At 38.4% G+C, this 15,677-nt stretch overlaps 1 protein-coding gene and 1 non-coding gene across 4 annotated transcripts in view; one reads left to right on the top strand and one right to left on the bottom strand.

Annotated features, from left to right (window-relative positions):
- Positions 1–1,544: 1,544 nt before the first annotated feature.
- ARL13B (ADP ribosylation factor like GTPase 13B) overlaps positions 1,545–15,677 on the bottom strand; it is an 80,592-nt gene continuing 66,459 nt past the window's right edge. For all 3 annotated transcript variants that reach the window (XM_066241535.1, XM_066241536.1, XM_066241537.1), the window contains one exon: positions 1,545–1,780. In XM_066241535.1, coding sequence (XP_066097632.1) covers positions 1,704–1,780 — 77 coding nt within the window. In that variant the 3' untranslated portion in view covers positions 1,545–1,703. The remainder of the gene's footprint in view (positions 1,781–15,677) is intronic.
- Positions 8,549–8,624, top strand: TRNAD-GUC (transfer RNA aspartic acid (anticodon GUC)). The gene has a single exon. It is a non-coding gene; the product is annotated as a tRNA-Asp (tRNA).

Raw genomic sequence — 15,677 nt, 5'->3', positions numbered from 1 at the left:
ATAATCATACTAAACTGCCTTAGTCATACTTAATCGTGTTATTGTCAGATACCAGTATATGTTGGCTGTAAGGACAAGTCACCAAACTGACAATTTTGACAAGGTGATACAGGAATCATACTATTTATATTAGGAATCATACTATTTATATTATCTTCACCTTCATACTATAAATAGACGCTTTCAATTAAATGCAACATTATGAATCTGTTGCTCAAAATGTACATCTAAAAGTCTGTCTAAATGCAAGACAAAGAATCCTAGAGATGCCATTCTTCAATGTAAGAGAAATGGTATTATTTTAAATTTTAAATTTATTTTGGAATTATTTCTTTAATCTTATTGCCACAGTACCCATGCATCTTCCTATTATAAAACAGTCTCTGGACCTTCAGTAGCTTTGTCAATCTTTTTGCCTTTAATTTCAAGGCACTAAAGATTTATAATAACTTAAGGTTATTGACAGGAGCACCATAATCTCTGACAGGGTTTAACCATTAAGATAGGAGTTTATTGGAACTTTTAATAGTATCTCAAATGGCTCTGGCCAGTTGACTCAGTGGTAGAGCATTGACACAACATGTAGAAGTCCCAGGTTCGATTAGCAGTCAGGGCACAGAAGAGAAGCAGCCATCTCCTCCCCCTTCTCTCTCTCTTTGTCTCTCTTCTCTTTCCACAGCCATGGCTCATTTGATTTGCGCATGCTGGCCTCAGGCCCTGAGGATGGCTCGGTGGAGCCTCTGCCTCAGGCACTAAAAATAGCTCAGTTGTGAGCATCAGCCCTAGTTGAGCAGAGCACTGGCCCTGAATGGGGGTTGCTGGGTGAACCCTGGTCAGGGTGCATGTGGGAGTCTGTCTTATCTTCCCTCCTCTCACTTAAATTAATAATAATAATAATAATCTCACATGACACTTTTATTTTTTAAGTCTCATTTATTAGGATCATTATCAAAGAAAACAAAAAGTTCAACTCTTTCCTTGGGTAGTGCTCTCAAATAATATTTGTTAGAATAAAGATCTGAGAATCTATTTTTAAAAAGTATTATTTTAAAATTAGGTGAAATTAGGATGTATACTTCAAGAATACTATTATAAAAAATACCTCAAAACATATAAATATAGCATTTGTATAGTTAATATTGGTCGAGTAAATCAACTCTATTTTCCAGACACAATATAAACAAAGCATCTATAGAAAAGTATATACTCAATATCATAGTAATTAAAATTCTTAAACAAAAGTTTTAGAAAAATATAAAAAGTTAAAAATTTAGGTTACAAATTCCTAAGAATTCCCCTTCCATGCATATATATCTTACAAAAAATGTTTAAAGTACAGAAATAAAGACTATTAAATGCTAATGGAAGTGCAAGTCCATTGGCTCTTTCTGTGAAAGGTTTTTATTTCAGGAGGATGCCATGAGTGGGGATGTATAAACCAGAGTCTATACTAACTCTTGCTTACTTGGTCCAGAATGCTCATCACATCCGCTAGTCATTTTGCTTCCCTTTTTTTTTTTTTAAACCATGAACAACATGGATAGGTAATTATCAGATCAGTCATATCTTTGGTTATTAATCTCCTTTCTGAGATCACTGTGGTTATCTTGCCCCAGTCCTCAATGTTCAGGATTTTTCTTTTTTGAGAAAAGGTCTTCTAGTTCAGTTTGCTGATATTAAGACAGCTTGTCCACAGGACTTGGTTATGAGATCGTGTCCTGAACATCACTGTTAGGTCTGTGTCGCAAAGCCAGGGGAGGCAGCGGCTTCCCATAGAAATCTATGTATACAAGGTGCAACAAAAACACAAAATAGTTATAGTAAATAGATATTTTTACATAGTTAATTATTTTCCAACTAATACCTTAAAAATATTCTGACTTGACAGATGAAGCAACGGGGAATAGAAAAATGAATCAAAATCCAAGAAAATATGAATAAATTCAAAACACAACAATTAACTCTTGATTATTAGTTAATGTCTACTTGATTTAATATAAAGCTGCATCGGATGTATACATTATTATTTTTGTTTCCAGTTACACATTCACATTAGAAGAGAACAGGAAACAAATATTCAAATCTATGGACCCTGTTCCAAGCCCTGATAAGTCAGTGTTTGTACCTTCCATGTTCTTAGCCAATGGCTATTACTTCTAGGTATTTGGGGAGAAGTAATTATTATCTTAGTGTTCTAAGATATAAAAGTAGGGATCTTTTATAATGATGCTTCAGTATAGTTCAATGATTTAGATCATATGTGATATAAAAAAAGTCTTATTTTGTATTGTATAGTAAATTCCTAGTCCTTCAAGATCATAAAACAGTTTATAAACTTAATAGCATATCTAAACTTGCAGTAATTATTCTCTGACCTATGCCCTCATAATTATTCTGGAAGCATAGGTGTTCGGATCACTTGAAACAAATATGCTGAAAATGTATTAGGGGCCCATTCCAGTACCACATGTTTCTAGTGTAAGTTTAGCTAAGCTACTCCATGGTTTTGCTGCCTTAGCATTCATTTTGTTTGGCCAACTGGCCTGTGGGGGACCTTAGATAGTAGCCCCTCATGAAAGCACATGCTCTGGCTAGCAGACTGCAGTCATAAGTAAATGTTAAGTTCCTGCTGTGACCTCCCAGTGGCCCCTGCGGTCAACACTCTCCTGCCCTTGCCTCCCAGAGCCTTTTCTCAGATAAGCCCAGGGGTAGGATTCAGCCAGTTCACACCGGTTTGGCAGAACTGATACCTACTTTTTTGTTGAGTTTGGCGAACTGGGTGTTAAAAGGGTTCTCTCTAAGGTGGGCGCCTGGGCAGCTGCACAATGTGGAAATCACAAATTTATATTCCTTATTCTTTTTAATGTTCATCTGCACAACAGCATATTCTAAGTTCCTGCAGTAATGTTCATTCCGTCCATAGGTGAAAAAAACTGCAAGTGAGGATGCCAATCAAGAAGCACTATGACCCCGTCCTGGCCGGTTAACTCTGTGAAGAGTGTCGGACGTGCATCAAAGTTGCCTTTCCGATTCCCGGTCAGGGCACACACAGGAACAGCTCATTGTTCCCCCCCCCCCTCTCTCTGTTCCCCTTCCTCTCTCTCACTAAAATCAATAAATCTGGTTTGAATGAATCAACACTAGACTTAACTGTTGTCAGATCCTCAAAAAAATTTAAAAAAAAAAGGAAGCAATATGGAAATATCTTAACAGGTTTATTGTTTTTTGTCAGGTATTGTTTAATACTTTTTCATTAATATTTTAAAACTCTTTCTTATAACATAATCTAGTTTTATGTACCTCTCATTGTTTCTTTTTAAGTATTGAGAGCATGAGATAATAAACTACCTTTTAGTATATTGTTTTTTTATACTTAAAATGGTTATTAGGGCAGAGAACTGGTTATTAAATTTTGAATCCCACCACTGAATGGAACTTAACAAAACTCCAGTTTTGGTTTGAACTGACCGATCTGGCCTTAGCCTGAGAATAGCAAGTACATCACCCACAGACCTTCGCCTGACAGAGGCCCCGTCCGGGAGCTCCACCTGCTTGCACCCTGCGTGAGCACCTCTGCGGAGCGCGAAGGACATGCCGCGTGACCTCCCCCAGGGCTGTGCGCAGTCAACTTCTCGGTTGAAATTGCAATTTTCCTTGTGGACTTTCAGAACCCAAGCTCACCATCCGGTATGAAGGGGCTCAACTTAACAAATGTTAGCTTAACAAAAGCATAACAGCATTTAAGGAACTTGAAGTTGCCACTACATCCTAACCTGAAGTAAACAGCTGAACAGACTGAAAAATCAACAACTCTCCTTGGATCCATGAGTCAGGCGGCGGTCAGAGGACAAACCAGCGCCCCCAGTACTGGACTGACAGGTAGGCAAACACAGGAAGGCCCAGTTTACTAGAGCAGACGTTCTGAACAGAACCGGCCGAGGGAACCAGTGTCTGGGTAGGAGAACCTGTCAAGGTGCATCTTTTACCCTCCCAAAATACTATTTATGTCTGCAGTTAATTTTGTATTAGCTCTTTTCCAGACAATTTAAATCATTCTACAACGTAGGTTTTTTTCTTGCCTTCACTGTAAGGACTATAAATAAGCTGATCTAGTGCCCAACTGGTATGATACCCATTTTTATAAACGGTTTCAACACATTTAACATGAAAGATTGAAGAGTAATAATCCTACACACAAAATCTTATCATTGATCATGCTTTAAGATTTGAAAATATACTTTAGTTTGTCCATTTAATATTTTTTGAATAAGTCTGATAAATTTCTCAGAGTGTATAATACATATCAATGAAGTCTGTATGGATTGAGTGTTTACAAAGGGAAAACAGACTCTCATTTCTCTGAATGCATGTCTTAGGCATTACACTGAATAAGCTTTACAGACAATAAAAGCAATTACAAAAGTAGAATCAAAATATTCTCAAGGTAAATATCTATGATCAAAGAACAAGTAAGAATCTGCCTTAAAAATTCCCATCTGACTGTAACAAATTTTTTCATCACAGTTCATTTAGTGCCAAGCCAATTACAGTTAACTTTTAATAATCCACACTAGTTCATCATGTATCTGTCCACCTGCATGAACCAAATGCAAAAAAATGTGTACAAAGGGTGAAAAGGAGCATGCAATTATAACACTGGCACCTATCAGCATCTCAGATGAAGATCTCATGAAAAACCCTAAAAATTATTAAATGTTTTTATTAAAAATTTTAATTGATTATATCTTCTTTTTCCCCTCTATTAATATATATAAACAGAAATGGTCGAGGATGATGTCAGAGTAATGGCGCAGTAGGAAGCGATACCGATAAATCTCCCCCAAAACTCAACAAGATCTTCAACCAGAAACAGAAAAACCTATCCTTGGAGCCTCCAGGTGTTCTGCAATACACCTGAAGGTATGGTAGAGCGAAAAATTGGCTAAATATATAATCAAACCCCGAAGGAAATAGGGAGTAAGAAATGCTCCGCCTTCCTCACTAACCTAAACAGGGCGGCTTTCACTGGGAACTGAGAATATAGAAACTAAGGCGGGCAAAGGGGGTGAATAGATCCAGGCCATGCACAAATGGCTGAACCAGGCTGTGGCATGGAGATCCAAGCTGAGGAAAAACTGTTCCTGTGGCAAGCCGGGCAATACAAGCTAACACTCGCGCCAAACCCAGACTAAGAAAGACAAGTGGGGCAGCCATTTTCCCCATCTCCTGGTCGGCGCGTGCAGATAGTGGGCGAGAGATTCCTTCCAAAGCCCTGGGAGTGGGCGCCCATGTTATCGCACAGAGAGGCAGAGTCAGGGGCCTTTGTGTGGGCCAAAAGCGGAATCTCCGAGCCGCCCCAGTGCCCTGAAAAAGCCACGCACGGGGAGGGAGCGAGACTCAATTCCAATGCTGGAACTTTTCCATGCGGGTGGGGGTTTCACTCAGAGGGTGGGGCGGCCGGCCTGATGTCCTGGTCTGCGCGCGCAGATAGTGAGCGAGAGATTCCCTCAAGTGCCCCAGGAGTAGGCACCGTGTTATTGGAAAGAGGGGCAGAGCCAGAGGTCTTTGAGTGGGTGGAAGCCCCGCCTGATTATGCTAGCAGCTCTGACTGACTGAGCCTTACCCAGAGCCCTGTGCCTGTGCTGAGTGGGAATAGAGTGGGGAGTTGCCAGCTCTTTGAGCCTCTTACTATCTAGGCAGAGGCAGCAGCAACCCATAGCTGGATTATCAGGCTACTAACTGAGGAAGGAAAGACTAGGAGAGAGGCTCCAGGAACACGGACTCTCTCCCTGTCGGAGCCTATAAATGCTAATGAGCCTCAACTGCCAACGAGACTGAAGCACAATACATGACATCGCCATAGAGACTTATCAACTGCAAACCTCTACCTGAGCGTGCCAAAGGGGCAGAACCCAGGGTACAGAGTCACCGACCAGGAAGAGGGAGAGAAAAGAAAAAGCAAGAAGATAACCTCTCAAAATCAAGAATAATCTGCAGACTTTATAACCTATCCCATTTTATTATATTCGTTTGTTTCTCTTATCGTCATTCTTGATTTTTTTTTTCCTCCTCGAATTTGGTCGTTTAACTCTCTGCCGGTCTTACTCTCTCCTCTCCTTGAACTACACTACCCATAAGTGTTACATCTCCCATTATCTTTTCTTTCCTCTTCCTTTCTCTCTATGAGGGTTGCACTCCAAACCCTTAACTCTCTCTCTCTCTCCTCTTTTTTTTTTTTTCATCTTTTAGTGGTTCCCTCTTTTTTTTCTCTCTCTCTCTTTTCTCCCTCTATATTAGTTTCTTCCTTTCTCCTTTACGTCTCCTCTCATTCAAACCTCAATTACGAACAAATTATCTTATTTGGGACTCAAACTGATGTTTGTGGCATTTGGGGGGGGTTTTACTTTACTTTTTTAACTCACTAGCAGTGCTCCCATCCCTGGCTCTCCATTATATCTAGTTCTTGTTCCACTAAATACAATAGTAATTTTTAAATTTGTCCCCCCATTTTTCTGTTTCCCTCTTATTCCTCTCATCATAACTCTTAGTCAACCAACACCTAAAAGCAAATCATTTTATTCTTGACTCAAATTTTTTCCTTATTTGCTTTTTGTGGGTCCGTAACCCCCCCCTTTTTTGCCCCTTTATTACTTCTCCCCAATTCAGGCCCTCCATTACAGGCATAGTTTGTTCTATTTAGTACAATATAATTCACAGTTCACCACAAGATTTTCTCAAGAAAGAGGGGAGAGGAAAGGAGAGGAAAAAGGAGGGGGAGAATAATTTCTTTTTTTTTAATTTTAATTTAATTTTTAATTTTTTTAAAAAAACAACTCTTTTCGATTTTTTATATTTTTAACTTTTTATTCTTTATTAAATCTCATTAATACTATCAACAAAACCACCCTCAGATGCCATTAAGGAAGAGAAAATAATAACATGGATACAAAAGAAAGAGAGGTAACACAGATAGATGAGGAAAAATCTATGGAGAAAAAAATTTAATATATTGGAAACCTTGGAGTTAAACGACAGAGAATTTAAAATAGAAATCCTAAAAATACTCAGAGATATACAAGAAAACACAGAAAGGCAATTTAGGGAGCTCAGAAAACAACTCAATGAACACAAAGAATATATTTCCAAGGAAATTGAAACTATAAAAACAAATCAAACAGAGATGAAAAACTCAATTCATGAGCTGAAAAACGAGGTAACAAGCTTAGCTAATAAAACAGGCCAGATAGAAGGTAATATTAGTGAAATAGAAGACAAGCAACTTGAGGCACAACAGAGAGATGAAGAAAGAGACTCAAAAATTTTAAAAAATGAGATAGCCCTACAGGAATTATCTGACTCCATCAAAAAGAATAACATAAGAATAATAGGTATGCCTGGCCTGTGGTGGCGCAGTGGATAAAGTGTCGACCTGGAAATGCTGAGGTCGCCGGTTCGAAACCCTGGGCTTGCCTGGTCAAGGCACATATGGGAGTTGATGCTTCCAGCTCCTCCCCCCTTCTCTCTCTCTGTCTCTCTCTCCCTCTCTGTCTCTCTCTCCTCTCTAAAAATGAATAAAGTAAAAAAAAAATTAAAAAAAAAATCAGAAAAAAAAAAAAGAATAATAGGTATATCAGAGGGAGAAGAGAGAGAAAATGGAATGGAGAACATACTCAAACAAAAAATAGATGAGAACTTCCCAAGCCTGTGGAAAGAACTAAAGCCTCAAATTCAAGAAGCAAACAGAACTCCGAATTTTCTTAACCCCAACAAACCTACTCCAAGGCACATCAAAATGAAATTGGCACAAACCAACAGCAAAGAAAAAATTCTCAAGGCAGCCAGGGAAAAGAAGAATACAACATATAAAGGAAGGCCCATTAGATTATCATCAGATTTTTCAACAGAAACTCTACAAGCTAGAAGAGAGTGGACCCCAATATTTAAAGTCCTGAAAGAGAGGAACTTTCAGCCATGAATACTATACCCATCAAAGCTATCCTTCAAATATGAAGGAGAAATAAAAACATTCACAGATACAGAAAAGATGAGGGAATTATCATCAGAAAACCCCCACTCCAGGAATTACTAAAGAGAGTTCTCCAATCAGATACAAAGAACAAAAAACAAACAAAGCCACAAGTAAAAGCTCCAAGAAGAACACAATAAAACCAAATTAAAACTGTGACAACAACAAAAAGAAAGGGGGGGAGAGGATGGAGATTAACAATAGCAAAGGACGATGGAGTGCAAAAGTACTCACAAAATAGTGCACTAAAATGAACAGGATAGGAACCCTTTTCATTACTTAAAGGTAACCATCATTGAAAAAACCACCACAGAAGTACATGATTTAAAAAAGTTAGCAACAGAGGAAAGATGTATGGAATACAACCAAATAAAAACAAAAGACAGAAAAATGAAAGAGAAGGATCAAACAAGACACAAAACTAACAAAGCAATCGATAAAATGGCAATAGAGAACTCACAAGTGTCAATAATTACACTAAATGTAAACGGATTAAACTCACCAATATAAAGGCACAGAGTAGCCCTGGCCGGTTGGCTCAGTGGTAGAGCATTGGCCTGTCGTGCAGAAGTCCCGGGTTCGATTCCTGGCTAGGGCACACAAGAGAAGCGCCCATCTGCTTCTCCACCCCTCCCCCTCTCCTTCCTCTCTGTTTCTCTCTTCCCCTCTCACAGCCGAGGCTCCACTGGAGCAGGGATGGCACGGACGCTGGGGATGGCTCCTTGGTCTCTGCCTCAGGTGCTAGAGTAGGTCGCAACAGAGCGATGCCCCGGAAGGGCAGAGCATCGCCCCCTGGTGGGCGTGCAGGGTGGATCCCGGTCAGGCACATGCGGGAGTCTGTCTGACTGTCTCTCCCCGTTTCCAGCTTCAGAAAAATACAGGAAAAAAAAAAGGCACAGAGTAGCAGAATGGATTAAAAAAGAAAATCCAACTGTATGCTGCCTCCAAGAAACTCATCTAAGTAACAAGGATAAAAACAAATTCAAAGTGAAAGGCTGGAAAACAATACTCCAACCAAATAACATCCAAAAAAAAGCAGGCGTAGCAATACTCATATCTGATAATGCTGACTACAAGACAGCAAAAGTACTCAGAGACAAAAATGGCTATTTCATAATAGCTAAGGGGACACTGAATCAAAAAGACATAACAATTCTTAATATATATGCACCAAACCAAGGAGCACCAAAATATATAAGACAGCTACTTATTGACCTTAAAACAAAAACTGACAAAAAGACAATCATACTTGGAGACCTCAAAACACCGCTGACGGCTCTAGATCGGTCATCCAAACAGAGAATCAACAAAGATATAGTGGCCTTAAACAAAACACTAGAGCACCTGGATATGATAGACATCAACAGGACATTTCATCCCGAAGTGACTGAGTACACATTTTTCTCCAGTTTACATGGATCATTCTCAAGAATTGACCATATGTTGGGCCACAAAAACAACATCAGTAAATTCAGAAAAATCGAAGTTGCACCAAGCATATTTTCTGATCATAAAGCCTTGAAACTAGAATTCAACTGCAAAAAAGAGGAAAAAAATCCCACAAAAATATGGAAACTAAACAACATACTTTTAAAAAATGAATGGGTCAAAGAAGATATAAGTGCAGAGATCAAAAGATATATACAGACAAATGAAAATGACAATACAACATATCAGAATCTATGGGATGCAGCAAAAGCAGTGATAAGAGGGCAGTTCATATCACTTCAAGCATATATGAACAAACAAGAGAGAGCCCAAGTGAACCACTTAACTTCACACCTTAAGGACCTAGAAAAAGAAAAACAAAGACAACCCAAAGCCAGCCAAAGAAAGGAGATAATAAAAATCAGAGCAGAAATAAATGAAATAGAGAACTAAAAAACTATAGAAAAATTAATAGAATAAGGAGCTGATTCTTTGAAAAGATCAACAAAATTGACAAACCCTTGGCAAGACTTACCAAGGAAAAAAGAAAAAGAACTCATATAAACAAAATCCAAAATGAAAGAGGAGAAATCACCACGGACACCGTAGATATACAAAGAATTATTGTAGAATACTATGAAAAACTTTATGCCACTAAATTCAACAACCTAGAAGAAATGAATAAATTCCTAGAACAATACAACCTTTCTAGACTGAGTCAAGAAGAAGCAGAAAGCCTAAATATCAGTGAATTTTATCAAACATTCAAAGAAGACTTGGTTCCTATTCTACTCAAAGTCTTCCAAAAATTGAAGAAGCAATACTTCCAAACACATTTTATGAGGCCAACATAACCTTCATACCAAAACCAGGCAAGGATGACACAAAAAAAGAAAACTACAGACCAATATCTCTAATGAATACAGATGCTAAAATACTAAACAAAATACTAGCAAATTGAATACAACAACATATTAAAAAAATAATACATCATGATCAAGTGGGATTCATCCCAGAATCTCAAGGATGGTTCAACATACGTAAAACGGTTAACGTAATACACCATATCAACAAAACAAAGAACAAAAACCACATGATCTTATCAATAGACGCAGAAAAGGCTTTCGATAAAATACAACACAATTTTATGTTTAAGACTCTCAACAAAATGGGTATAGAAGGAAAATATCTCAACATGATAAAGGCCATATATGATAAACCATCAGCTAACATCATATTAAATGGCACAAAACTGAAGGCTTTCCCCCTTAAATCAGGAACAAGACAGGGTTGTCCACTCTCTCCACTCTTATTTAATGTGGTACTAGAGGTTCTAGCCAGAGCAATCAGACAAGACAAAGATATAAAAGGCATCCATATCAGAAAAGAAGAAGTAAAGGTATCACTTTTTGCAAATGATATGATCCTATACATAGAAAACCCCCAAGAATCCACAAAAAGACTACTAGAAACAATAAGCCAATACAGTAAGGTCGCAGGATACAAAATTAACATACAGAAGTCAATAGCCTTTCTATATGCCAACAATGAAACTTTTGAGAATGAACTCAAAAGAATAATCCCCTTCACGATTGCAACAAAAAAATAAAATACTTAGGAATAAACATAACAAAGAATGTAAAGGACTTAGATAATGAAAACTATAAACCATTGTTAAGGGAAATCGAAAAAGATACAATGAGATGGAAGAATATCCCTTGTTCTCGGTTAGGAAGAATAAATATAATCAAGATGGCCATATTACCCAAAGCAATATACAAATTTAATGCAATTCCCATCAAAATTCCAATGACATTTTTTAAAGAAATGGAGCAAAAAATCATCAGATTTATATGGAAGTATAGAAAACCCCGAATAGCCAAAGCAATCGTAAAGAAAAAGAATGAAGCTGGGGGCATTACAATACCTGACTTCAAACTATATTATAGGGCCACGACAATCAAAACAGCATGGTATTGGCAGAAAAATAGACACTCAGACCAATGGAACAGAATAGAAAGTCCAGAAATAAAACCACATATATATAGTCAAATAATTTTTGATTAAGGGGCCAACAACACACAGTGGAGAAAAGAAAGCCTCTTCAATAAATGGAGCTGGGAAAACTGGAAAGCCACATGCAAAAGAATGAAACTGGACTACAGTCTCTCCCCCTGTACAAAAATTAACTCAAAATGGATCAAAGATCTAAACATAAGACCTGAAACAATAAAGTACATAGAAGAAGACACAGGTACTAAACTCATGGACCTGAGGGTTTTTTTGTTGTTTTTTTTTTTTTTTTAGAGAGGAGAGGGAGAGACGGAGAGAGAGAGAGGAGAGACAGAGAGAGAGAAGGGGGGAGGAGCTAGAAGCATCAACTCTCATATGTGCCTTGACCAGGCAAGCCCAGGGTTTCGAACCGGCGACCTCAGCATTTCCAGGCCGACGCTTTATCCACTGCGCCACCACAGGTCAGGCTGGACCTGAGTTTTAAAGAGCATTTTATGAATCTGACTCCAAAGGCAAGAGAAGTGAAGGCAAAAATTAATGAATGGGACTACATCAGACTAAGAAGTTTTTGCTCAGCAAGAGAAACTGATAACAAAATAAACAGAAAGCCAACTAAATGGGAAATGATATTTTCAAACAACAGCTCAGATAAGGGCCTAATATCCAAAATATACAAAGAACTCATAAAACTCAACAACAAACAAACAAACAATCCAATAAAAAAATGGGAAGAGGACATGAACAGCCACTTCTCCCAGGAAGAAATACAAATGGCCAACAGATATATGAAAAGATGCTCATCTTCTTTAGTTATTAGAGAAATGCAAATCAAAACTGCAATGAGATACCACCTCACACCTGTTAGATTAGCTATTATTAACAAGACAGGTAATAGCAAATGTTGGAGAGGCTGTGGAGAAAAAGGAACCCTCATATACTGTTGGTGGGAATGTAAAGTAGTACAACCATTATGGAAGAAAGTATAGTGGTTCCTCAAAAAACTGAAAATAGAACTACCTTATGACCCAGCAATCCCTCTACTGGGTATACACCCCAAAAACTCAGAAACACTGATACATAAAGACACATGCAGCCCCATGTTCATTGCAGCATTGTTCACAGTGGCCAGGACATGGAAACAACCAAAAAGCCGGTCAGTAGATGACTGGATAAAGAAGATGTGGCACATATACACTATGGAATACTACTCAGCCATAAGAAATGATGACATCGGATCATTTACAGCAAAATGATGGGAACTTGATAACATTATACGAAGTGAAATACGTAAATCAGAAAAAAAGAAGAACTGCATTATTCCATACTTGGGTGGGACATAAAAGTGAGACTAAGAGACATTGATAAGAGTGTGGTGGTTATGGGGGGAGGGGGGAGAGGGAGAGGGAAAGGGGGAGGGGGAGAGGCACAAAGAAAACTAGATAGAAAGTGACAGAGGACAATCTGACTTTGGGTGATGGGTATGCAACATAATTGAATGACAAGATAACCTGGACATGTTATCTTTGAATATATGTATCCTGATTTATTGATGTCGCCACATTAAAAAAATAAAATTATTAAAAAAAAATTAAATTAAATTAAAAAAGAAAAAGAAAAAGAAATGGTTGTACAGTGTTTTTTAACCCAGCTTAGGTTTATGAAATAAATAATAAAGATATTTTTAACATTTGTGAAGTGATAGTGGTTTCTTCTCTGCTATGGAATCTAAATTTATTAATATAAACTGAAAATAGAAATATAGTGGTATTAAACTGAAGTTATTATAATTCTTTCTGAGAAGTTCTAATTTTTTTTAAAAAGCAAGGTAAAACAGAAACAACCTTCTCAGCCCATTTGTGTGTGTGTGTGTGTGTGTGTGTGTGTGTGTGTGTGTGTGAAAGACAGAGACTCAGAGGGACAGATAGGGACAGACAGGAAGGAGAGAGATGAGAAGCATCAATTCTTTGTTGTGGCACCTTAGTTGTTCATTGATTGCTTTCTCATATGTGCCTTGACTGGGGGTCTACAGCAGAGTGAGGGACCCTTTGCTCAACCCAGCAACCATGGGCTCAAGCTGGTGAGCCTTGCTCAAACCAGATAAGCCGACAGTCAAGCCAGCGATCTTGGGGTCTCGAACCTGGGTCCTCCGTGTCACACTCCGATGCTCTATCCACTGCACCACCGCCTGGACAGGCCTCGGCCATTTTCAACCTCTTTTTTCACTTGCCCGTAACTAAAGGTTCCCTGCAGATGCTACCATTAGTTATTTGCTCCTCATTCTAGACACTTCTCTCAGAAACAGGAAACTATCATTTTCTCAACTGCGTTCATTCAGTAAACAATTTCAGAGCATCTGTCCCGGGCAGAGCACTCCTATTGTGTGATGACAACCGAAAGGAAAACTCTACCTACATACTCTCCCACATACCTAGGTCCTTTACTTTCTCCTGAGCTCCAGAATCTTCCTTGTACTGGGCGACAGACATTTCAAATAGGTAAGCCTTCAGACACCTGCAAAGCAGGTTTTCTTCTCGTGTATTTTCAGTCTTACAGGTAGCACCAACCTTCCAGCCCCTTGAGCCGTGTCACTCTCTATTCCTCTCCCTCGTTCTATATATCCATTCATTAAATATTACCTATTGTAATCGTTAAGATATTCGTTGCATACATTTTTCACTCTCCACTCCAATTTCCACTTCTCACTCTGCCTATTGCAACAGCCTCCTAGCTGGGATCCTTTCTTATCTCAGGTGTGGCCACCATCAAGTCTATAGGTCACATTGTGTCAAAAATAGTTCTTCTAAACAACAAATCTAGTAACACTATTTCCCTGCTAAAAATTTATAGTGTCTTTTGTAAAATTATAGCAAGTTCAGACATCTTAACATATATGTGAGGGCATTCAGAATCTTTCCCTAAACTTGTAATTCCAGTTTTGACACTCTCTTCAACTTGAAATTTCTTCTCTCATTCATTCTACCCACATGAACACATGCTCCAGTCACTTTATGCTATTTTCCAAATACCCACTGTCCTTTCCACCCTCTCTGCCTTTGAAACTACTGTGTATTCTGCTGACAGACTCTTCTCTTTCTTTAAAAGCCCAGTTCTGATTCCACTCTCACTGTCCCTCTAGTTCGTGCACAGCACTCCAGTTCTACAACCCAGAACTTATCACTGTATGTAAACTGTCATAGAGTAAAGTCAGCTGAAATTGGTCTTTATTAGACTAGGATCCCCAGACAGCACTCCAGTTCTACAACACAGAACTTATCACTGTATACTGTAAACTGTCATAGAGTAGAGTAAGCTGAAATTGGTCTTCTTTATTAGACTAGGATCCCCAGAAAGGAAGAATTTATGTCTTACTCCTCTTGTTATCACCCAAGTTTTAGGTGGTATCAAATACGTAATAGTGGTTCATTGGATACCTGATTCAATAAGAGAAAAAAATGTCATAGGAGATATTAATATTTTCTATATATACCTGTTTGTTTATATATACATAATATACACACACACATGCACACATATATTTTGTGACAGAGAAAGAGAGAGAGAGACAGAGGAGGACAGATGGGGCAGACAGACAGGGACAGACAGACAGGAAGGGAGAGAGATAAGAAACATCAATTCTTTTTGTGGCTCCTTAGTTGTTCATTGATTGCTTTCTCATATGTGCCTTGACCAGAGGGGGTGGGGCTACAGCAGAGAGAGTGACCCCTTGCTCAAGCCAGCAACCTTGGGCTCAAGCCAATGACAATGGGATCATGTCTATGATTCAATGCTCAAGCCAGTGACCCCGTGCTCAAGCTGGTGACCTTGGGGTTTCAAACCTGGGTCCTCTGTGACCCAGTCCAATGCTCTATCCACTGTGCAACCGCCTGGTCAGGTTAAACATATATATAAACGTTACCTAATTTTTCTAATAACATACTGAATATTTAAACTGATAATGAATTCAAACCTATACAATTTCAGAGTATAATAAAATAGAAACTAACCTATTAACAGTCAATAAAAGTATTGTGATAGAAGTCAGTCAACCAGATGTGATTTCACTGTAATTCTGATATAGCCTAAGGACAAACTTTTCTGTCTCTAGAAATGAAATCTTTCAACTTTAGGAATGATTATGAAGAGCTATTTAATTATTGGCCTACAGTATTCTAAAAAAGAAAGAAAACAGCAGGTTTATATTTATATAATT

Source organism: Saccopteryx bilineata, chromosome 8 (assembly GCF_036850765.1).
Source record: "Saccopteryx bilineata isolate mSacBil1 chromosome 8, mSacBil1_pri_phased_curated, whole genome shotgun sequence".
In the NCBI taxonomy this organism is placed as follows: domain Eukaryota; kingdom Metazoa; phylum Chordata; class Mammalia; order Chiroptera; family Emballonuridae; genus Saccopteryx; species Saccopteryx bilineata.
Note: the sequence above shows the minus strand (reverse complement) of the source record. Positions and strands in the feature narration are given on the sequence as shown.